Here is a 25,371-nt window from a genome sequence, read left to right as displayed (position 1 = left end):
ATTCCCATCATCCTACAAGAGAAGGACAAACTCCAGGAGTAGCAGCTGAAATCTGTGTGACTGTTAAAGATGGAGTTTATTAAAGAGGAGATTGAAGACATGAGAGATCCAGAACCATCCAGAATAAAACATGAAGATACTGAGGAACAAATAGGTTGGTGTCCATTCTTGATTCTTCATTGTTGACTGCTTTGGTAGATATGAATTAATAAGCAGTATATGGATGATAAATGATACATTTTAACTATATTGTCAAATGAATGACAGAACAATCCTTACGAAAAAGAAGTTTATTCAAGTGTGCTATTAGTATACTTCTTTTAAACTAAAAATAAGAACGTACTTTCAGTCTACTTATTATGTACTTAAAATTGCACTCAAGTATACTTGACTCATAGGTACTGACAGAAAGGTCCAAGTATATTTGGACTATAGGACTTGTACTCAATCTTTTGATCGAAATATACTTAAAAGTATAAATAAGTATTCTAAGTATTCTTGTCTTGATGTTGTTTAATTTTTTAATTTAGTAACATTAAATACTTTTTCACATAGTTTTACACTGAAAATATTGGTTTATAAAGAAAACAGGCTTTTTCCCTAATTCTGAGTATCTGAATGTTTGTGAAGGCTAGTCCACTGCTAGTGTACACAGGCATTTACTTCAAATCTTCCCCCGCCGATGACTGAATTTTCCGGCTATCCATGTTTTCACTGTTGGACGGTACGGGACTATTACGCATCTTCGGATAAAAACACAGGCGAAGAAGAAGCAGAAACAACTGATTGAGGATTGCTTACGCAAATGTAAACGGCACGATTATATAAAACAATATTAATTGAAACTGCCAAACGTTACCGTAAGCGTTAATGACTGTGAAACTTGAGGGTGTTGTTGTTGGACTGGATCTACTCCATCTTTGTTTTGATCATCGTTTGTCTTTGACAAAAATGAGATTTTCTGAAGCCATGAAGCTAAGATTAAATGTATTTAAAATGGAAAGATTTAAATAGGAACTAAGTAGTATACTTAAAGAGCAAAACATAATATATAAATAGTAAACTATAAGTATGATGGTATGTTCACTTCGTTCACAAATGTTACAAAGGTATGTTCACAAAACTTACAAGTATACTAAGTATAAAACTACTATAGATTACTGAGAGTATACTTTAAAGTGTACTTTCATAAACTAAAAACATTTACTACAAGAATTAAAATAATAAACTACAATTATACTTGTATAATAAGTTAATTTGTAGTAAAGATGTTCTAAACTAGTTGTGCAGTTAAAGTTTGCTACTTTTGTACCTATAGTACACTTAAATGCTTACCTTTATACACTAAAAAGTGGGCAGATTTAGTCCCAAGCAATATTGAAATGGTACAGTTTCAAGTATACTACGATAATTCATGAAATTAACTTAAAGTATACTTCTTTTTCGTAAGGGAAACTTTTGCCATATGAAAGATCTGAAACCTGATCTCTGTTGCTTTCTGCTATTAAATCAGGGTTCACTTGAACTGATTCTAACTGTATTTCTGTGTATTTTAGACCAGGTGAGAGTGAAAGAGCAAAGACAAGAACTAAATGAAGTGGAGGAGGAACATCGTAACTTTACAATTCAGAGAACAAAAGCCAAAAAGACGCACACCTGCACTCAGTGTGGAAAGAGTTTCACAGGGAAAGGAGACCTTAAGACACACATGAGAATTCACACTGGAGAGAAACCGTATACATGCACTCAGTGTGGAAAGAGTTTCAGAGATGCAACAGGTCTCAGGTATCATCTGCACGTTCACTCTGGAGAAAAGCCATTTAACTGTGATCAGTGTGGTAAAGATTTTATTTCATCATCACATCTAAAAAAGCACTTGATAGTTCATTCAGGTGAGAAGCCTTATGTGTGTTCTCTCTGTGGAAAGAGCTTTTCACGGCTGGACAGTTTTAAACTGCACCAGAAAACACACAATGAAGTGAGAGATCATGTGTGTTGTGACTGTGGAAAGAGCTTTACTAGAGCTGAGCATCTGAAACGGCACCAAAGAATTCATACTGGAGAAAAACCTTACAAGTGCTCATATTGTGACAAGAGTTTCGCTCATTCTGGAACTCTGAAATCACACGAGCGAGTTCATACTGGAGAGAAGCCGTACTACTGTACTCAGTGTGGGAAGAGTTTCACAAATTTAGCTAATCTCAATTGTCATCTGCGCATTCACTCTGGAGAAAAGCCATTTAACTGTGATCAGTGTGGTAAAGATTTTATTTCATCATCACATCTAAAAGATCATCTGAAAGTTCACACCGGTGTGAGAGATCATGTGTGTTGTGACTGTGGGAAGAGCTTTATTGCATCTGCTGAACTGAAACGGCACGAAAGAATTCATACTGGAGAAAAACCTTACAAGTGCTCATATTGTGACAAGAGTTTCACTGATTCTGGAAACCTGAAATCACACGAGCGAGTTCACACTGGAGAGAAGCCGTATCACTGTACTGTGTGTGAGAAGAGCTTCACCCAATCAAGTAATCTAGTGAAGCATATTAAAAAGTGTTGTTCTGTGTCACAGTGAGCAAATGTTTTCATCAGATCCCAAACTTTGAGGGAAATCATGTGAGATTCACATGTGTAGTTAGTTAACTAATAAACTAATGTTTCTGTGAAATGCCACAACATTTGTGTTTTATATGATGGAAAACAAGACAATTATTGAATTATTCTTTGATTGAACACTTACTCAAAGAAATACCCAAATTTAAAAAGAGACTGGAAACAAATGTAAGAAAAACAATATCAGTTATTTGTCCATATATGAAACAATTCACTCAATATCTGTTTTTAAATTTAATATGGAGGGTGTTTTATCTTTTGTTTGTTTAGTTATAAAACCTGTTATTTCATAAACAGATGTATAAAAAAAAAAAACTACACATATCTCTGCAATATTAAAGAGGTCTATAAGCTCTGTACAATAACAACAAATAATCACCATTTCACTGACAATGTGTGATTTTGTGAGCAAAGGTTATCTACAGATCCAATACTTCAAATAAACAATGAGATTCAGATAAAGCAAATGTATTGTGAAGTTAACTCGTGTTCTGTGACATTAGTTTTGTGGAAGTTGTTTTTACTCGTAACTTTCTTACTTGTCATTTAGCTTTCACTTTCATTCCATATATACATTATAGATTTTTTGAAAGACAAATTTCTCACATTCACATTAGGTTTTTAGGTTTATGAATTAATATTGTTGACCTAAGACAAATTGCCATCCAAAGGCTCTGTATAATAAATGTTTAAAATGTAAACTCTTCTAATTCTGAGGCAGAAACATCCTCCTGAGACCCAGAAAATAAATATTTTTGAATTTATTTTTTTTATTTTTATGTCATCACATTGTTTAGAGCATAAGAAACAAATGGTAAAAAAAAAAAAAACATTTTTGAAAAAATATATTTTATTCATTTGTTATGCTATGTCCTCTGTAGTGGACACCAGGACTCAGTTGTTTAAAAAATAAAATGACATGAAATTATATGTATATGCAAAAACAATGGGATTTTTTTCTCAATCACCAATAAATCTTGGGGTTTCAAGATTTATTTTAACTAACATTTGTATAAAGATGATTCTCAACTATGTTATGAAAGATATAACAGAATTAATTGATACACCATTTTACTTTTACAATAATAATTCCCATTCAATGCAATGTATCTATAATACACTGTATTTAATGTGCACATTAATGTGTTCTTGGAGCAATATTTAATGAAAGAAGTGTAATAATTGGAGTAATAATTACATTTTAATAATAATAATATCTAATATTTCATAGGAATATTCATGTATTATTTCCATATTCACTTGTTGTGTCTCCCGAAATGCCTGATAAACATGATTTCAGTCCTGATGTCCTCTACAGTGGACATGTATGAAATCAACGCCCTGTTCTGGAACAGAAAGTCATTTTTTATTTGAAACCCCATAACGTTTTCCTGAGATTATAAAATACAATTTGAAAAGTAGTCTGATTCATTTAGATGTAAATAATTACAATATATTATCATATTTCCATAAGAGTGCTACATTTGATCACTAAATTAATGTCAGACATTTTTAAAGGCCAAGATAAGTTGTTTTCATAGTGAAACCTCCAAACATTTGGTGTCTCTGGAAAGCCCTGAATGTGCTCTTTACAGGACACCCAGGCTGTGATGTTCACTACAATATAATGTCCACTACAGTGGACAAAAGTCTATTCCTGGGTCCCAGGAGGATATTTTAAAATAGATTTCAAATGAAACGGGTATGCTAATTGTATTATTATTCCTTACCTGAGGATGGCGCTCTCAGTATGAAGATGTGTTGGGTTGTACCCTGTAAAAGAGAAGAATAAGAAAGTACAGTAAAAACAGCAAGTCGCATGAAACCGCAGTGTCTCCGTGAATTATTCAAACTTGCATCCAATAAACATCACATGGAGTCAGAAGAAAACTGTGGACCAGTTGAAGCCTCCTAACAGTTTGGATTTCGAAGGAAATCTGGCGTGGATTCAAAAGTTTGATCTGAATATCATTGCAACTGGCACTGCAGAAAAGAGTGACAAGGTAAAATGTGTGACATTTTGATGCCATAAAGGTATTTAATAACATGGACTTTGATGATGAAGTGGTTGATTTTGAAGTGCTCAAAGAGAAGTTTAGAGAATACTGTGAGCCAAGAAAGAATATTACGTATCTGAGGCATATGTTTTTCACGAGAGCACAGGGACCGAACGAAACCATTGATGCATTCGTGACTGACTTGAAAAATAAGGCGAAAGACTGTGAATTTGGAAGATTAAATGATGACTTGATTAAAGATCGCATTGTCTGTGGTGTTAATGACACAGAGAGCTAGGCTTCTCAGGGAAACAGATTTGAACCTAGCAAAGGCATAAGGATATCTGTCGTGCAAACGAAATAACACAAAGCCATATGAAAGTGCTGCATGAAGAAGCAGAAGTGGCTGTGAACAAAACCACGAGCTGTCAGACAGGCGAATTTCAAGCACACAGGGAGGGAAAGAGAAGAAAGAGTGCACGAGATGTGGTTACCGTATTTTCCGGACTATAAATCGGGGCAATTCCAGCGTTATGGACGTGACATTTGCAGTAAAAACTTGAAACGTGTGTTTACATATACATACTCCCTTAAAGTAGTTCAGACATTAGAAAAATATCTCTACATGCGTTTTATATTTAATATGAGGGAAATACACATGTCTGTAACGGACGTGACACAAAAAATCTTTAACTTTTAGGTGGCAAAATATTTTGTAGTAATTCTGTGAAATACACTGCGCAAACCAAAAGTAATACTATGAATGAAGAAGGGTTGGCTCTCCACAGAACATAAAATATTTTATTTTATTTTTCGTGTTCGCATTGAGGAAAAAAACTATGTTACGAACGTGAGCGCTCTGAAAGCGGCACTAAAAGACTTTAAACAGAAAGCACAAATCCTGTCTTTAATTTTGTTTTGTATTAACTGTATCTTAATTGTAATCAATGTTTCATCAACCAATTGCCTGGATTTAATAAAGAAGTAAATATAATAGACAATAGATAATCACGACACGGAGGTGCTGGCGCGTGAACCTGGAGCTTGTCTCATAAATGAACCGAAACTCAGCGTATAAGACCTACTTGCCTCACAGACCTGAGACATATATAGAAAGCTTGAAATGTCGACTTTTAAACAGAACACTGTTGCCAGTAAGTTACTGTAATTAAGATTTACAGTACACTTACCGTATTTCAGTTTTACAGTAACTACATGGTACTGTTTTTGTGTAATACAGTGCATTACTATAAAAACCTAGCTAATCGGTACACTACTGTAATTAGTTTTATTTGTACCAAATATAAATTAGATTTTATAATTTTGATATAGAATTAATTTTATTTCTATCCTACATAAGTACTTCTGACATACAAACAATGTCTGCCAATGCTGGAAATTATATGTTTACATTTTTACACATTAATGGGTGAGTTTAGGGACAATGTTTTTTGTTAATTTTAAATCATTCATTGTGTTAATGATTTTAACAAAGTAAATATGTCAGAAAGGTTAGCACAAAGATGTGTAAACATGTTAAATTAACACATTATGTGCTGTCCTTCACTGCACACATTGTTAAAAAACATACATAAAATCCTTAACAAAACGTTAATGAATGTAGAGTCATTGGTTGTTTAGCTTATACAATTATTATAATGAAATATCAATCATTACATTCATAAAACTGCAGAATATAAATACATTTTTAAGCAGTCAAAAAGGAAATGTCCAACACCGGACAAAACACAGTTCTTTTCACAATGCATGTGTTGGGAACTTTTTCCTTCTTCAAAGCAGACCAGGAGACGTTGGGATCGCGTTCAAACAGAAGTTATTCTTTATTGAGAACTTCGCTGTACGTGGCTGCAGTACTTCCAGCAATCTAAAGTAACATAACTTTTCATGGTATCTTATAGGCCTTCAGTGGGCAGTCCTTAAAGGTGCTGACCTTACACACAGCCTTAGGGAAGACCTCTAAATCTAATCATCTAAAGACAATAGAGGCAATTACTCCCAACTGAGATAATGGTACCCCCCAAATTGTATAAACAACACATGGTCACGAGAACTAAGACTAGATAAAGATTCACACACAGTTCAACTCTTAGTTTTCTTATGTGATGTTATGTAAGGGAGTAGGATCAGCAGATCTAAAACATATTCTTAAATTTGTAATCCTACACATGACACACAACCCCACCTTCAAAATAATTTCACTTATTTCCAAAAATTGGTTGGATTCATGTACACTGGTGGCCAAAAGAAGTATTTAAGTGTCTTAATGTTTTTTAAAGATGTCTCTTTGATGCTCAAGAAACATTTCTTATTATTAGGAGTAAAAGTCATTCCATTCCAACATTCCATATTAGTGCCAAATTATTTTTAACCTCCTTTTTTAAATTTTGTATTATTATTTACTATAACTTAACCCTTAGGTTTTTTCCTAAAACGTTCGATTTTGACATCTTAATTTCAAAAGGCTATATCTTAAAAGTGATAAAAGATAGAGACTTTCTGTAAATTAGAGAAATATTAAGGGTGACCCAAAGTTTATGTAGGGATTACATTTTCCCATCTAATTTGCATATTATGACGTCATATGGTGGCGGCCATCTTGGATTATAGAATTTTCATGAAAAGTCACATGTTTAAATGATAAAATGCAGCACTTCTTTCCCCCCAAAATGTCCCTCACCTTCTGTATGCTATATTGCACAATACTGAATGCTCAGGTAAACAGTAAGTAGTGAACAAACTAAATCATTACTAATAAATGGTAGAAACAAACCGAATGCATGTAGCGTAGAGTCCTGCATGGGTTCGGGTACCCGCGGGAACACATCTACAAAAATATTTCTGTATTTCAAGTTGATAAAATAATTTAAAATCCACATCAGTTTATTTGTGCCCACGCGCCACGCCCTACCAGGATCTATAACGTTACCTAGGCTACTACTTTCACTTTTAAAAATTCCTCATAACCGCGCGCGCGATCTGCAGTCGTCGAGATGGATGCTGAGGAGTTGAAGAAAAGAATAGCTAGTGGAGATTGTAAAGTTGTCGACAATACGTCATCAAAAGTCAAGTCCAGTGTGTGGGAGAAATTTGGAGTTATCTGAAGAAAACAATATTGTGAAAGGCTTTGCTGCATGCATTTTCGTGTTGGATAGCCGCAAATGTGGAACTTCATCGCTGAGGAAGCACGCAGATAACTGTGGTAACAAACCAAGCAGTTCTATCGAACAGTATTTTTCAGATTTAACACTGTTCAGTATGTGTGGTGTGCAGTGTTTGAACCCAAAATGGTCAGATGTAGGCTAGACGAAATTGCGTGGCAGATATAGTGTTGTAGCCGCGTCTGTTACTCAGTTTTGTGGTAACGTTAGCCATGTTCTCCTTTTGACAGCTTCGGCTGAAGTTGTCCTTGTGTTAATTGTCGTTATAACTTCTGTATGACCTGGCAATAAACATTTTTGTAAGTGTGTCTATAATGTGATTGGCTAAACTGATTTTATTTCGGGTGCGGGTCGGGTGTCGGTTCTATTTTAAGCGGGTCGGGTCGGGTGCGGATTTTAATTGGTGCTGTTGACGGATAACGGGTCGGATGCGGTTTGAAGCACTGCGGGTACGGGCGGGTGCGGATTTACAAAATTGGACCCGTGCAGGACTCTGATGTAGCGGTTGGCCTTTTGCTTTAGAGATTTTCCATTTACTACATACAGTAGGCACTCTGATTCCATGTATGGGGCACATATATATTATTCATATGACACACAAACACAAGTAGACAAGACCTGTTTAGTTCAAAAGCTCACTCGCCACGGCAAGGCACAGATCATGAGTGAAATGACGAGACAAGACGAGAGACAGACGAGACAAGACGAGACAATTAGTATTTTTTTTTTCTTTTTGTGGTTTTTGTTGATGTTTTTTTTCTTTTTTTCTTTTTTTTTTAGCTGACAAAGACGCACACATGACAAGGACATGAACACAAAAAAGAACACATACACTACTAAATGGTCAGGGAAATAGATAGTAAATCAACAGTGTAAATCATTACTAATAAATGGCAGACAAAAAAAAAAAAAATGTATGTAGCAGGCCTTTTGCTGTAGAGATAATGACTCCCTATCCATCCAGGTGAAATTTCTTGTAGTGTTTCATGGTGTGGTACCTCTCATTGCAAGGCACAACACAAAGACCCACCCCACACTGCCTGCACATGTATTTTGTCTGACGGCGGCCTTTAGGGCGGGTCCGATCAGAACAAACTACACAATCTGGGTAACCATCAGCCTGGCAGATAAAGTGGCACTCAGTGAGTCTCTGTGGCAAGTCTTTCGGCCTTTGTTGCTCTCTTTCCTGGAGAAGCCTTCCAGTAAAGCAGCGATGACATCCTGCATGAAGACTTTCAGGGGCTTGTGAGGTGCAGCAGTGCAGCGGCAGTAAATGATGTGGGCATTCACCATGCTTACACTGAGAATGGCATTGAAAATCCAGTTGTACCATTTCCTTGACCTATGGGGAAAGAGGTAGGTCTTCATTCTCTGGTCTGCTGTGTCGACACCCCCCATGAATGAATTGTAGTCATCAACACAAACAGGCTTATTTATCTCCCTATAGCCACTATCAGTGTCTTTGGTCCTGATGCGCTTTCTGACACGTGTTGGAATTAGTGTTGCACGGTGTACCGATACTTCAAAAGTATCGCGATACTCGGAAATTAAAAACGTCACGATACCTAAATTTATCAGTATCGATACTTAAAAAAAAAAAAAAAAAAAAGCCTCCCTATGGACATCTGTGTTTTTTTCCTGACGCACGCAGCAAAGAACCTGCCGCTGTCAGTGTCATGTGACAAAACACTACAGCGAGATGGCTGCATGTGCGAGCACAAGTGGTCCACGACTCGTAGAAAAAGATGACGCGAGGAGTGACATATGGAAGTACGATGCCTACCTTGCTCTGTTGCACGGTGCACCGATACTTCAAAAGTAAATCGGAAATTAAAAACGTCACGATTGCTTAATTTATTAGTAGGCTATCAATACTTCTAAGAATGACCGCGTTCAAGATTTGTAAGGCCGGCGACACACTGGCTACGTGTCGTGTCCGTTTTTATTTCGGCTCCCATGTTAACTGCCTGCGTGACACACGCGTCTGGGCGCAGCTCGAGACGCGCGGAAAACGCGTGCATGCTAGAAATAGAACCAACGCCTATTTTTCACGCGACACGCAAGCGTGTTGGAAGTGTTTCCAGGCAAAATATGTCATTTGTCATGTCATGTAATTTTGACACGAATACATATTAATAAATGACATTTTGATGTTTGAAAGTTTTGACATAAATACAATATAAATGTAATTTAAAAAAATATTATTGATTTTCAAATATTGCACCTCTCAATACAGAACAAATTATTCTGTAGCCTATTTTGCCGTCAACACTGCCGACGTTGTCTTTGCTGCTATATGTTTAACATGAAGTATAGGCCTTCCACAACTCTCTCCCCACGTCAAATATATCACCAATGAGGCTTATCATATGTTACCAATATTAAACATTGTTTAATATAATCGCTGTTCATATTTTTATTCAAAGTTCAGAATCAAGATAAAGCTCTTATGTTTCTTATGATAAATGAGATAATGCTGCTAAATTTATTTTTATTTTTTACCTTGAATGTCATCGCTCTAATGTATTTTTTATATTTTGATATTTCATATCATGTTTAATATATCTGCTGTTCATATGTTCATTTATTAGTGTGTTATATGATTAGAATGTTGTCCCGGTTTTAAACTTTTGAACTTCTTATTGCTACTGACTTATTATTGCTACTGACTTATAAAGCCCTAAACGGCTTAGCTCCAGTCTATTTAACGGATCTTCTGTCGCCCTATAATCCATCGTGCTCTTTAAGATCAATAAATTCTAGGCTTTTGGTCATACCTAGGATATCCAGATCAACCAAAGGAGGGAGAGCATTTTCACATTTGGCTCCGAAACTCTGGAATAGTCTTCCTGATACTGTTCGTTACTCGGACTCGCTCTCCCAGTTTAAAACTAGATTAAAGACGCATCTTTTCGGCCAGGCATTCATATAATATTTTTAATCTTACAGTTCAAACTACAATCCGGCCTCTAGTTCATAAACGCCAGAGGAGAACTGGCCCCGACTGAGCCTGGGTTCTCCCAAGGTTTTTTTTTTTCTCCATTAGGTCACTTGATGGAGTTTTTTCGGTTCCTTGCCACTGTTGCCTTTGGCTTGCTCAGTTGGGGATATTTTGGGGATATTTAATTTTATTTTATCAATCAATAAATTCCACTAGAAACAAACCTTGTTGTATTATTTTATTTTAATTTAATACTGTGAAGCTGCTTTGATACAATCTGTATTGTGAAAAGCGCTATACAAATATACTTGATTTGATTTGATTTGACAAACCCGAATCATTGCTTGCCAGCTCATCTGCTATGGCTGGCGAGGTGTAATAGCTGTCCATGTACACCTCATGCCCTTTCCCTGTGTACGGGGCCATCAGCTCACGGACAATAAGGTGTATAGCACCGAAATCACTTGCATTAGGCCTACTTTGTCCAGTGTACATGGACCACTGTAGCACATAGCCTGACTTGGCTTCACTCAGAACAAATACTTTGTAGCCATATTTGTCTGATTTGTTTGGGTTGTACATTTTTAGGGTTGATTTCCCTTTGAACGCAATGGTCATTTCATCCAATGACAGCTGCTTAGATGGACCATACATTGCTGAAAACCGGGGGATGACCAAATTGATGATTGGGCGGATTTTGAATAGCCTGTCATACCCTGGATGACCCCTGTCAACACACTCCTCATTATTGGTGAAGTGAAGGAAAGACAAAATCATCTCAAATCTATTCCTGAACATCACCTTGCCAAATCCAGGTGTTGCTGTTGGCCAATATTCGGCCCAATAATCCTCCAACTCTGACTTCTCTTCCAGACCCATACTCAAATGCAGAGAAAAGAAGGCTTTCATTTCACTGACAGTTACGTCAGACCATTGATGAAATCTGGAGTGTGGATGGAGTTGATGGGAGGCTAAAAACTGATGGGCGTAGCGATTTGTCTCATTGTCTCAAGTAAATTCCAGAAATCATCAGAGAGAAAGAGTGATAGAAAATCTAGGGGCAAATTGGCATTGGAGAGTTCTCTTTTCCCCAGATATCCAATTGGCTGATCAAAGGGCGTGATCCAACTTTGGTACTCATCCTCATTGGCCAAGTACTCAAAGCCGGCATTCCCATCAGCTTGCGATAGACTATGCATAATAGCCCCTCTGCCCCGTGTCAAAAATATCCCGCCTCATTCCCTACAACACTAACACGCCTGCTAACTTCGCGATAAACACTCCGACCCCAGGAAACATTGTTCCCACCACTGACATTGGGCAAAGGACCATCTACATTGGGCAAAGGATTCTCCGTTTGTGCTTGGTGTAGGGCTATACTTTCACTTTCAGAATCACCGTCATCTTCTGAAGGCAGATATTCCCCTTCAGAATCAGGGTCCGTGAATAGAAGACCCAACACTTCATTGCGGGTAAGCTTTATTGATGCCATTAGATAATAATAATAATAATAATAATAATAATCTATTGCAAATACTCGCTGACGTTGACAATATTGCTCTGATAAAATGGCTCACTCGCACACTAGCTCCGCTTTTGTTCGCACTGATTCAATGCGCTCTAGCTCGAAGATTTTGTATAGAAGCATGATGTTTTTTTGAGTTGGGGATGAAGTATGACATGTCTGCCATCTAGTGGAGGGGAGGTCGAACGAAATTTGACACCCTATTTGACAAAATCGGCCGTTTTATTCAGTGCCGCATCTTGTCGAGTAAACTCGACCGTGGCGCCTAGAGGGTTAAGAATATATATTTGTAAACAGCTTTTTGTCAATAGCATATTCAAACATTTCTGCTGACCTAAATTAAATTATGCCAGATTAAATTTTAATACTAACATATCCTAGATTCTGTCTAAAAATGCTGAGATCCATAGAGAGAGACTGAAACGGATGATTTAGCCCATTTCAGCTTGTTTGCAGTGTAGGGGTTCCTGTTTGAGTTTGTAAATAATGCATTGTTCACTTCTGCACATTGTTTTTCCCATAAATTTTATTGTTATTTTTTTCCGAAAATTGCATTGTGATGCTTATTTATTTAGTGATGTAATATTCATAGTGTACTTTTCAGCAATACAGGTATAACTGAAATGTTCTACAAAAAAAATTATAAATATAGCTCTGCCATAGCATTTCACTGATCTTTGTTATAATGTATTTTGTTCGAGAGATTATATATGCTGATGTACTTTTTTTAATGTACTTTTATGTATTTATTTTGCAATGTACACAACAAGATAGTATATTAAAGTTTTCGTGATTTCAAAGTCTGTGTATGTCTTAACATTTATATTTAATTAGGGCCCGAGCACCGATGGTGAGAGGACCCTATTGTTTTTGCTCCGTTTATTATTCTTCTTCTTCTTCTCCAAAGTGAATCGCTTTTTAGAGGGCCTTAACATGCTCGAAAACTCATGAAACTTTGCACACGCTTCAGAAGTGGTGAAAATTTACGTGTGATATGGTTTTCAAAATTGGAGGGGGCAAATTCGGTAAATTATTGCCCCTACATTTTGCCCCGGCTCTAGGTTTCACGTACAGGTATGAAATTTGGTACATACATGTAATGACCCAATACCTACAAAAAAGTCTCTTGGAGCATAGCCCTAAACACAACAGGAAGTCAGCTATTTTGAACTTCCTCCTAGATTTTGTGCATTTTTCGTAATTTCCTGATGTTGTACTTTAACGAACTCCTCCTACAGTTTTGATCTGATCCTCTTCACATTTGGTGAGTGTAATCTTAAGGCCTTTCCTAAAGGCGCCGGGTGGCGGTGGCAGGGGTGCGAGGGCCCTTTTCATCGCTGCTTGCAGCTTTAATTATTTTTGTACTTTTAATATACCATTTTGAATACTTAATATAACAGCTTTATAATAAACTATTAGTGTAATGCTAATAAATTTTTAATGAGCTGAAATGCTATTTAAATGTTCTTGAAGTACATTAAAATTAAGCTTCAAATATATTATAACTGTAGTTTAAGACATATGAAAGTATATTTTTAATGAATTGTAAAGAAATACACTTAAATGCACTAAATATACTTGAAGTGGTTCCATTTAAGCACAGTTTAATATATTAAAATATAGTGCAAATAGCTTAAAAGTACACACAAAAGTACACTAAATACACTTAAATTTATGCTTTACTACAATTTAATTACTACTAAAATATACTTAGTGCAAAATTAACTGTTTCAAAATAGCACACTTCAAGTTAACTAATTAACACACTTGAAGTATACTGATAATTAGTCTGGCTGCAAATATACTTGGCATATTATTTTTTCAGTTGATGAATGAAATTAAATGAAACAGAAATTATACTGGAATGAGACAGATGCTTTTCATCATCTCGGTTAACGTGGTGGTGCTGTTATTTCACTCTGTTGTTTATATTATACAAGTATACATTAGCCCATAGATACAGGGCCATATGCGGTTGTATAGCATATCAACATTTCTGCTCAGACAACTTACAAAGAGAAGCCACAATATGCCAGTAAACAGTGTAAGTTAGTACTTTGTCTCTAGTCAACAACAACAAAAACGTCCTGATATTTGAATGTGCCTCAGTGCGGTTTCCACTTTGTGAGCACAAAAGAGATGAGAAAGTGAAAGATCTGATACTAGACAGATATCTGATCTCATGTTTTCTGTTATTAAATCAGGTTTCACTTGAACTGATTATGGACCTAATGCCTAATGGACCGGAAGTTTTGTTTTTTAAGCTGCTCAGTTTAACATGACGGCCCTCTACTTTTTAAATGCAGATTGGATAAAAACACAGTGATCACAGTTCACACCTGCAGTGAAGCCCCTCCCACAACAATTCACCAATAAATACTGAGAATATTCCCATCATCCTACAAGAGAAGGACAAACTCCAGGAGTAGCAGCTGAAATCTGTGTGACTGTTAAAGATGGAGTTTATTAAAGAGGAGATTGAAGACATGAGTGATCCAGAACCATCCAGAATAAAACATGAAGATACTGAGGAACAAATAGGTTGGTGTCCATTCTTGATTCTTCATTGTTGACTGCTTTGGTAGATATGAATTAATAAGCAGTTTATGGATGATAAATGATAGAGAAATGGATCTAAATGATCATAACCTTGTATATAGCAGTTGTCAAACACATTTTAACTATATTGTCAAATGAATGACAGAACAGTCCTAACGAAAAATAAGTTTATTCAAGTGTGCTATTAGTATACTACTTTTAAACTAAAAATAAGAAATTATTCTTTCAGTCTACTTAATATGTACTTAAAATTGCACTTAAGTATACTTGACTCATAGGTACTGACAGAAAGGTCCAAGTATATTTGGACTATAGAACTTGTACTCAATCTTTTGATCGAAATATACTTAAAAGTATAATTAAGTATTCTAAGTATACTTGTCTTGATGTTGTTTAATCTTTTAATTTAGTAGCATTAAATACTTTTTCACATAGTTTTACATACTGAAAATATTGGTTTATAAAGAAAACGTCTCTGGTTACTGATGTTACTTATGTTCTCTGAATAGGGAACGAGACGCTGCGTAGCTTAAGACGCAGTGGGAACGCCCTCTGGGTGTGCCGATTGTCTGAAGCCCTTATAGAATCACGGCAATTTATTGGCTGATGGTGCAGGCGCCGCCCCGATGCTCTTACGTCGTCACATTATATACGCGCGCGCGACATCTGCTCCTCAGATTTCTCTGCCGAAAATAAGCTTGTCGGCAGCGCGAGGAGCTTGGCAGCGAACACAGCGTCTCATTCCCTAATCAGAGATCATAGGTTACATCAGTAACCAGAGACGTTCTCTTTCATAGGTTCACTGAACGCTGTGTAGCTTAAAGGGATACTTCACCTCTGGAAAGATGAATGTGTATTTAAAATAGGTCATTTATGTAGAAGAAATGTGAAATTATTTTTGAATTTGGAGCTTTCTAGACTAAGAAAAGCCAGAAAATGTATTTTTGGCTTATGAGGATGAAAGACAACAACTCCCAGAATGCACTTGCTTCGCTGCCCTAGGAGGCCACTCCCAAGCCACGCTAAGAGAGGGTAAGAGAGGGCAGTTGAAAACAACAAAGCTAAGCTACTAGCGAGTCTCCGTGTTGAGTTTGCCCTGGATTTCGAGATCGCCCAAAATGTCCGGCATTCGGCTTTTGTGTTCTACAGTCGCCATTCATCATGTTTACTGTGGCGAGCAGGACGAGGCTGGGGGGCGCGGGAGAATGGCGCGAGGCCGGTGGCGTCATTACTGAGACGCACCGGTCTCGCATCTCTCACGGAGGAGCGGGAATTTTCTTAGCAATGTTAAAACGCACATCAACCGATCACTTGTTTAGCGTTCATGTAAGCATTACATTCAGATTCACCAATCGGAATGAATTCGGCTAGATTGAAACAAAAGGTGTGCATGTAAACAATGAATGGCGACCGCAGAAAGCAAAAGCCGAATCCCGGACATTTTGGACGATCTCGACGGCTGGACATGTCCGGGAAAAAGAGGATGGCATTGGAAATCAAACGCACTGGCACTGATCTGTGATAGGTCTGTTAGTGCATTAGGTCCAACCCCCTATGGGCGGGTTTGAAAGGGTGGGAACTAGTGCTTGTAGTCTCAATGTAAGAGGTAAATACGGATTTCTCCTGTCTCAGGGGAAAATGAGAGAGTGTTGCACGACCATTCAATAGTATGACTGGGTTTCTAACAATGCTTAATGCAAATGGGTGGAGTGTTCCTTTAAGACGCAGTGGGAACGAAATACCAAACTCGCCAAGCTATAGCGCTGTCGTAACTAGTACAATGACCAAATAACTCTCACGACTGGTTCAAGCAGATAAAACCTTGGAGTCATGTCGAGATCCAAACTGTAGAATCTGACAAAAGTGTGTGGAGAGGACCAGCCTGTCGCCACACAAATGTCTTCCAGGAGGGCCCCTTTAAAAAGTGCTTGAGAGGAAGCCACACTTCTGGTGGAATGATGTGACCTGATGCTAAGAGGTGAAGTCAGACTGCGCACCTCATATGCCAGTGAAATAGCCTCTGTAACCCAGTGGGAAATTCTCTGCTTTGATGCGGCAAACCTGCAGCGGCCAGCACCAAAACATACCAAGAGCTGGTTAGATTTACTCCAACCGCCAGAGCGATCCACATAGAACTTCAATGCTTGGACAGGGCAGAGCAAATTAAGTTTCCTGTCCTCCTCAGAAACAAAAGGAGGAGGATGGAAAGAGTGAAGATTAATAACCTGATAGCGAAATTCTGTGGACAATACTTTGGGCACATATCCTGGTCTCGGTCTTAAAGTCACCCTGACCAGACCAGGAGCGAAGTCTATACATGTCTCGCTAACAGAAAGAGCTTGCAAATCCCCCACCCGCTTCAACGAAGTCAAAGCTAACAAAAGAGTAACCTTGAGAGTCAGAATCCGCTCCGGAGCTGACTCCAAGGGCTCAAAGGGAGCCTCCGTTAAGCCCTCTAGGACGACTGACAGGTCCCAAGAGAGAATTCCAGGGGAGCGTGCTGGTTTCAGGCACCTAACCCCACGCATAATGCCAAGATTAACCTCAGTTTACCCAGGGGGATCTCATCCGACTCTCTATGAGCTGTAATAGCAGCAAAGTATACTCTCAGAGTGGTAGCGGCTGCTCCAGAAGCAAACTTCTCCTGTAGGAACTCAAGCGCTGAACCCACCGAGCAGCTGACTGGATCCATAGCGTGTGTTGAACACCATGACTCAAAAACCCTCCACTTGGAGGAATACAGCCTCCTCGTGGAAAGGGCTCTCGCACTTGCAATGGTCTCCTGGATGTCAGCGGGAAGACCAAAGCTCAAAGCTAGCGGCCTCTGATGGGCCATACGCATAGCTTCCAAATGTCGGGCGAGGGTGCCATATCCTGCCCTGAAGCTGGAATAGTAGATCCTCCCTGACCGGAATCTCCCAGGGAGGGGATTCCAGAAGAAGAAACAGCTCAGAGAACCACGGCTGCGACGGGCAGAATGGGGCTACGAGTAGGAGACAAGTTCCGCTCTCCCTCACCCTGGACAGAACCGCCTGGATCAATTTGGCGGGCGGGAATGCATAAAGTTTCTGCATCGGCCAAGGGTGGGCGAATGCATCTATTCCCAACGGTGCTGGGGGGCTCAGGGAGAACCAAAGTGGGCACTGGGACGACTTCTGAGATGCGAAGAGGTCCACTTCCGCTCTTCCGAACACGTCCCAAATCTGGGCTACTGTTTGACGGTTCAGTATCCATTCCCCCGACCTGAGCTTCTGCCTTGATAGAAAATCCGCTGCAAGGTTCAAGATCCCGGGGACATGGACTGCCCTCAGTGAAAGGAACTTGTCCTGAGCCCACAGGAGGAGGTGGCGTGCATGCCTGTCTAGGGTGTGCGACCGTGAACCCCCCTGCCGGTTTACATGGGACACTACTGCCATATTGTCTGTTCTGACAATGACATGGTGCCCTTCGAGAACAAGGAGAAAGTGAAGGGCCAGGGAAACAGCTCTCAGCTCCAAGCTGTTTATGTGCCAAGAGAGAGTCTCCCCAGTCCAGACCCCACATGCTGGCCTGCCCTCGAAAACCGCACCCCAGCCGGTCAGAGAGGCATCTGTCTTAATCATTTGGCGACGCAAAACTGCACCAATGCCGACCCCTTTCCGAAGGAAGAGGGGGTCCCGCCAGATTGAAAGGGCGTGGAAGCAACTGCGCGACACCTTCAACAGGCGAAGAGCTGGTCCTGTGGGCCCCTGAGAGCTTCATCCACCACAGAAAAGGTCTCATGTGGAGCAACCCTAGGGGTAGCACAGGGGAGGCTGCGGCCATGAGCCCCAGAAGTCTGCGGCAAGTGCCCACAGAAACACGATGGCCAAGCATGAAGCGGGCCAAACATGTCACAAGACTGGAAATCTGGGCAGGAGCCAAACTGGCCTGCATCAGAACGGAATCCAGGCAGAAAACTCTGCGTTGACCTGGGGTAAGAACACTCTTCTCTGTGTTTAACCTCAAGCTGAGAGACTGAATGTGACGAAGGACAATGTCCCTGTGGTGAGTCACTAATTCCCTGGAGTGGGCTAAAAGGAGCCAATCGTCCAGGTAGTTCAGTATACGGATGCCCTGGAGCCACAACGGGGCCAGAGCAGCATCCATACACTTTGTGAACATTCTCAGCGCTAGAGCGAGACCAAAAGGAAGGACCCTGTACTGGTACGCCTTTTCTCCAAAGGCGAATCTGAGGACCCTCCTGTGTCGCCGTACGACCTGAATATGGAAATACGCATCCTTCACGTCTACTGTCACGAACCAGTCCCCCGCCCGAATTTGAGATATGATAGCTTTCAGCGTCAACATCTTGAATTTCCCTTTGTAAAGGGAGAAATTCAGCCGGTGGAGGTCTAGTATAGGTTGCAGACCGCTGCCCTTCTTCGGGACCAGGAAGTAACAGCTGAAGAAACCTTGCTCAACTTCCTTTGGAGGAACCTCTTCTATCACTCCCTTGAGGAGAAGGGACAAAATCTCCTGCTGTAGTACAGAAGCCTCTGAGGTGCTGTTGACTACAGTTGGAAAAACCCTGTTGAAGCAAGGGGGGTTGCGACAGAACTCAAGCATGTAGCCGAGCCGAACTGTACGGAGGATCCAAGGCAATGAGCCGAGTCACTCCTCCTAACGGTGAACTCTGTCCTATGAGAAGGACGTTCTCTGGGTTGAGATGGGGAGGGGTTAGATGAATCCTTTCTAACCCTCCTGGGCATAAACTGCCTGAAGGCAGCTGACTGGGATTTTGCGGCCCGAAACTTGTCAACCACAGTGTTGACCGCCTCCCCGGACAGTCCAGACTGAGAAACTGGGGCGTCCAGGAGGAAAACCTTCTCTTTGTCATGGATCTCTGTGAGATTGAGCCATAGGTGGCGCTCTGCAGCAATTGCACCCGCCATAGACTGACTTGACACGTGCGGTGTGCTTGGTGGCTCTTAAGGCCAGATCCGTGGCCTTACGAAGCTCTTTGACAGCTTCTGCCGTTATTCCGGTTCCCTTGTCCATCTCCTTCAAAACATCCGCCTGGTAGGCTTGGAGGATGGCCATAGTATGTAGGGCCAGCTGCCATGTAGGACTGACCAGCTGCCATGTAGGACTTTCCGATAAGGGCGGATGTAGTCCTGCACGGTTTAGAGGAAAGGAGGGGCGAGATTTCCACGACAGAGCAGACGACGGAGAAAGGTGAGTAGCCAACGTGTCCTCGACCGCTTGGATGGCAGAATAGCCCTGCTCCACAGAACCAACAAGGTTGGTGAAGTCGGCGGCTGCCGCATTTGTCAGATGTGCGGAAAAAGGCTGTTTCCAGGATCTGGAGATCTCGTGATGCTGATCACTGAAAAAGGGCAGCTTTCTCCGCTCTGGCCTAGAATTAGGGCCACTTAAAAATCTTGTGTAGAGTTTAGACGATTGTGACTCGCGGGGCTCGTCGGGCCAGTCGATTGCGAGCTTCTCTGTAGCGCGCGAAAGCACTTCAATAAGCTCTGTGTAGGCCGCAGTAGGCGCGCTTCCTGGCCGCTAGGCGGTAGAACCTCATCAGCTAAAGCAGGCCCGAAATCCTCGAAGTCGGACGCTGCAGTGTAAATCACATCTTCCAACCCGAAAGAAACCGTCTCGCACGCTCCTGGGCTGGGACATAAATAATCATGTGAAAACTCGACTGGTAGGACGCCGCTTGCGTGCTCGGGAGAGAAAGGGCGAGGCTCTTCTGCTCATACTCTATATCCTCGAGCTCTACATCCGAACCCCAGGTCGCGGATCCCCGCAAGGCCTCAGCGGTCTCGGGAGTGCGACGGGGGGAAACGAATGACTCCTTATCAAAAAACGCGAACCTAGAGTGGAGGGTTTTGAGAAGCATGTTGTCACAAAATGTACATTTTGACAAGCCTAGAATAGCCTCGCGCGCATGCGGAAAACCCAAACATTTTACACACTTACTGTGAGGGTCGTCTTTTGCAATAAAGTGAGCGCATGGCGGCAGGCAACGACGAAACTCCATGGCACTTCACCGCAAGGAGAACTGAGTTCCACTATTCGCAGTCGCTGAAGTGCAGATGAAGAATGTTGATGCTAAATCCAATATTTGGGCCAGAAAAACCGAGACCAAAGGGCTTAAATGGCCGCTTCGTGAAGGCAGAGAAATCTGAGGAGCTGATGGCGCGTGCGTATATAATGTGACGACGTAAGAGCTGAATTTTCCGGCTATCCATGTTTTCACTGTTGGACGGTACGGGAACTATTACGCATCTTCGGATAAAAACACAGGCTAAGAAGAAGCAGAAACAATTGATAGAGGATTGCTTACGCAAATGTAAACTGCACAATCATCAAAACAATATTAATCAAAACTGCCAAACGTTACCATAAGCGTTAATGACTGTGAAACTTTGGGGTGTTGTTGGACTGGATCTACTCCATGTTTGTTTTGATCATCGTTCTGAATCCCATCTGGTCTGGTCCCATCTGGTCTGAATCCCATCAGTCTTTGACAGAAATGTGAATTTTTTATTTTTTTTTTACTACATAAAGTATAAGTATACTTATAATTAGACTTTAAAAATATACTTATACTTTTTAAATATACTTGAACATTACTTAAAGGGATAGTTCACTTTGAAATTACATTTTGGTATGTTTTAGCTTACCTCAAGGGCATCCAAGATGTAGGTGTCTTTGTTTCCGCAGTAGTTTCAATTTTGATATTTTTAGGTCAAACCGTTCTTGTCTGTCAGTCATATAATGCAGGTCTATGGTCACAGACTCACCACCTCAAAGAGCATGCACAGAGAAGTCCAAATTAAACAATTCCCCATCGTAAGTACACATTGATGGCCTAAGACACGAAACGAGCAGTTTGTGTGAGAAAACGAACAGTATTTATATTGTTTTTACCTCGTGTAGGAGACAAGTCTCTTGTATATAATATAGACTTCCTTCGCGCTGGCTGATTCCGGAGAAACATACGATGTAAACGTTCGTTCCTACTAAAACATTAGTTCCGAAAAAATGGAGGAGAAGCTGATCATCGCCGTTTTCTCACACAAACCGCTCTTTTCGTGTCTTAGGCCATCAATGTGTACTTACGATTTGGAATTGTTTAATTTGGACTTCTCTGTGCATGCTCTTTGAGATAGTAACCATAGGCCTGCATTATATGACTGACAGACAAGAACGGTTTGACCTAAAAATATAAAAATTGAAACTACTGCGGAAACAAAGACACCTACATCTTGGATGCCCTTGAGGTAAGCTAAAACATACCAAAATTTAATTTCCAAGTGAACTATCCCTTTAAGTATAATGTATAAAATTAACTTGAGGTATACTTCTTTTTCGTGAGGGAAACTTTTGCCATATGAAAGATCTGAAACCTGATCTCTGTTGCTTTCTGATATTAAATCAGGGTTCACTTGAACTAATTCTAACTGTATTTCTGTGTATTTTAGACCAGGTGAGAGTGAAACAGCCAAGACAAGAACTGAATGAAGTGGAGGAGGAACATCATAACTTTACAATTCAAAGAAAAAAAGCCAAAAAGACGCACACCTGCACTCAGTGTGGAAAGAGTTTACAAAGTAAAGGAAAACTTAATACACACTTAAGAATTCACACTGGAGAGAAACCGTATGCATGCACTCAGTGTGAGAAGAGTTTCACATGTTTAACTGATCTCAATTATCATCTGCACGTTCACTCTGGAGAAAGGCCATTTAAATGTGATCAGTGTGGTAAAGATTTTATTTCATCATCAAATCTAAAAAAACACTTGATAGTTCATTCAGATGAGAGGCCTTATGTGTGTTCTCTCTGTGGAAAAAGTTTTTCAAGGCTGGACAGTTTTAAACTGCACCAGAAAACACATAATGAAGTGAGAGATCATGTGTGTTGTGACTGTGGGAAGAGCTTTAGTACTTCTGGTGATCTGAAACGGCACCAAAGAATTCATACTGGAGAAAGACCTTACAAGTGCTCATATTGTGACAAGAGTTTCGCTCAGCCTGGAACTCTGAAATCACACGAGCGAGTTCATACTGGAGAGAAGCCGTATACATGCACTCAGTGTGAGAAGAGCTTCACAAATTTAGCTAATCTCAATTGTCATCTGCGCATTCACTCTGGAGAAAAGCCATTTAACTGTGATCAGTGTGGTAAAGATTTTATTTCATCATCACATCTAAAACAACATCTGAAAGTTCATTCAGATGAGAGGCCTTATGTGTGTTCTCTCTGTGGAAAGAGTTTTTCACGGCTGAACAGTTTTAAACTGCACCAGAAAATACACACCGGTGTGAGAGATCATGTGTGTTATGACTGTGGGAAGAGATTTTCTACAGTTTCCTATCTGAAAAGTCATCAAAGAATTCATACTGGAGAAAAACCCTACAAGTGCTCATATTGTGACAAGAGTTTCACTCAGTCCGGATCTCTGAAATCACACAAGCGAATTCATACTGGATAAAAGCCGTACGACTGTACTCAGTGTGAGAAGAGTTTCACCCAATTAAAATCTAGTGTATCATATTAAAAAGTGTTGTTCTGTGTCACAGTGAGCAAATGTTTTCATCAGATCCCAAACTTTGAGGGAAATCATGTGAGATTCACATGTGTAGTTAGTTAACTAATAAACTAATGTTTCTGTGTAATGCCACAACATTTGTGTTTTATATGTTGGAAAACAAGAAAATTATTGAATTATTCTTACATTGATCGCTTACTCAAAGAAATACCAAAATTTAAAAAGAGACTGGAAACAAATGTAAGAAAAACAACTATCAGTGATTTGTCAATATATGAAACGATTCACTCAATATCGGTTTTTAAATTTAATATGAAGGGTGTTTTTATCTTTTGTTTGTTTAGTTATAAAACCTGTTATTTCATAAACGGATGTATTAAAAAAACCTACATATATCTCTGCAATATTAAAGAGGTCTATAAGCTCTGTACAATAACAACAAATAATTACCATTTCACTGACAATGTGTGATTTTGTGAGTAAAAGTTATCTACAGATCCAATACTTCAAATAATGAGATTCAGATAAAGCAAATGTATTGTGAAGTTAACTCGTGTTTTCTGTGACATTAGTTTTGTGGAAGTTGTTTTTACTCGTAACTTTCTGACTTGTCATTTAGCTTTCACTTTCATTCCATATATACATTAAAGATTTTTTTTATAGACAAATTTCTCACATTCACATTAGGTTTGTGAAAGAATATTGTTGACCTAAGACAAATTGCCATCCAAAGGCTCTGTATAATAAATGTTCTAAAACTATTCTAATAAGTTCTAATAAGATCTTCACTCAGATCACTAGGATCATATCAGCTAGAAATACCAAGGGTTCACTCAAAGCATGGCGAGTCCGCTTTTAGCTATTATGCCAGCCGCAGCTGGAACCAGCTTCCAGAGGAGACCAGACGTGCTCCTACAGTAGTCACTTTCAAATCCAGACTCAAAACACTTCTGTTTAGCTATGCATTTAATGAATGAGCACTGTGCCAATGTTCGTCCGACTGTTTGTACTGTACTGTACTGTATTTTATTTTTTATTTTTCTAAACTGTTTTAATTATTCTTATTTCTTTTTATTATTTTAATTTCTTCTATGTAAAGCACTTTGAATTGCCATTGTGTATGAAATGTGCTATATAAATAAACTTGCCTTGCCATGCCTAAGAGGCAGAAACATATTTTAAAATAGATTTCAAAGGTTTGCCTCAGCTTGTTAAATGAAATATAATGGGAACTATAACAAAACGTATAACAACCTACTTTTAACTTTTATACCGTTTCTAACACCTTGCCCCCCAACTTTTGTTCAAGCAATTAGCCTTCATTAGCACACAGAGAGCCAAAACAGTGACGTCTAAGAATTTTTACCAAAAATGTATCCAAAAAAGTTCATCTTTCTCTCAACTTGATATAAATATAAACAGGTTAGATCAAAAGTTTTTTTAATTTTTTTTTTATGTTATGTTAGACGCCTTTGTGAATGGCACATAGAAGGCATTGGGACTGAGAAAACATGCTGGGTGTGTAGCGTTTACCTCTTAAGAAAAGTATGGCCCATTTTTATATTTTGCTCAAAGCAATAATCTACTAAAACCAAACAATGTACATAATATAATAATCAAAACTTTCATCATGAGGACAAATCAAAGTTAACTAATTTAAAAGTTTTGTGATGATATCACTAGTTGACAACATAGTACTATTTTCGGAAATCATAGGCTATGATATTGCGCGCAGATGCACGTGATGCAACGCTGCAGAGCCGGCAGACTCGTGTGTCAGACTCATTTCAGTGCAAAATAATTAGGTCAAAAACGATTTAATATACTGCAAATAGCCTACTAGTTTTTTATGTTTATTTATAATTCATTTAGGCGGACAACAAGGCTACCAAGTACTGCGCACATTGCGCAGCTAATTAATTTAACGTTTTTTTCCCCTAACGTCATTTTTAGTCGAAAATTTCAGGACTTTAGTCGACCAAGATTTTCTTTGGTTGATTACAGCCCTAGTGCTTTGTAAGTAATCA

General features: G+C 39.4%; 1 protein-coding gene across 2 annotated transcripts; it reads left to right on the top strand.

Annotated features, from left to right (window-relative positions):
- The first annotated feature begins 4,397 nt into the window (after positions 1-4,397).
- Positions 4,398-24,516, top strand: LOC311090781 (uncharacterized protein). Of its 2 annotated transcripts, none has more exons than XM_084126290.1 (3): positions 4,398-4,619; positions 14,565-14,799; positions 22,275-24,516. In XM_084126290.1, the coding sequence occupies exons 2-3, from the start codon at positions 14,715-14,717 to the stop codon at positions 23,285-23,287; spliced, it is 1,098 nt and encodes a 365-aa protein (XP_083982416.1). In that variant the 5' UTR covers positions 4,398-4,619; positions 14,565-14,714; the 3' UTR covers positions 23,288-24,516. The 2 variants fall into 2 exon arrangements, with proteins under 2 accessions (XP_083982416.1, XP_083982417.1); XM_084126291.1 differs by having other exon boundaries at positions 4,400-4,650.
- Positions 24,517-25,371: the final 855 nt, after the last annotated feature.

Source organism: Abramis brama (assembly GCF_963993115.1).
Source record: "Abramis brama genome assembly, chromosome: 10".
NCBI lineage: Eukaryota > Metazoa > Chordata > Actinopteri > Cypriniformes > Leuciscidae > Abramis > Abramis brama.
Note: the sequence above shows the minus strand (reverse complement) of the source record. Positions and strands in the feature narration are given on the sequence as shown.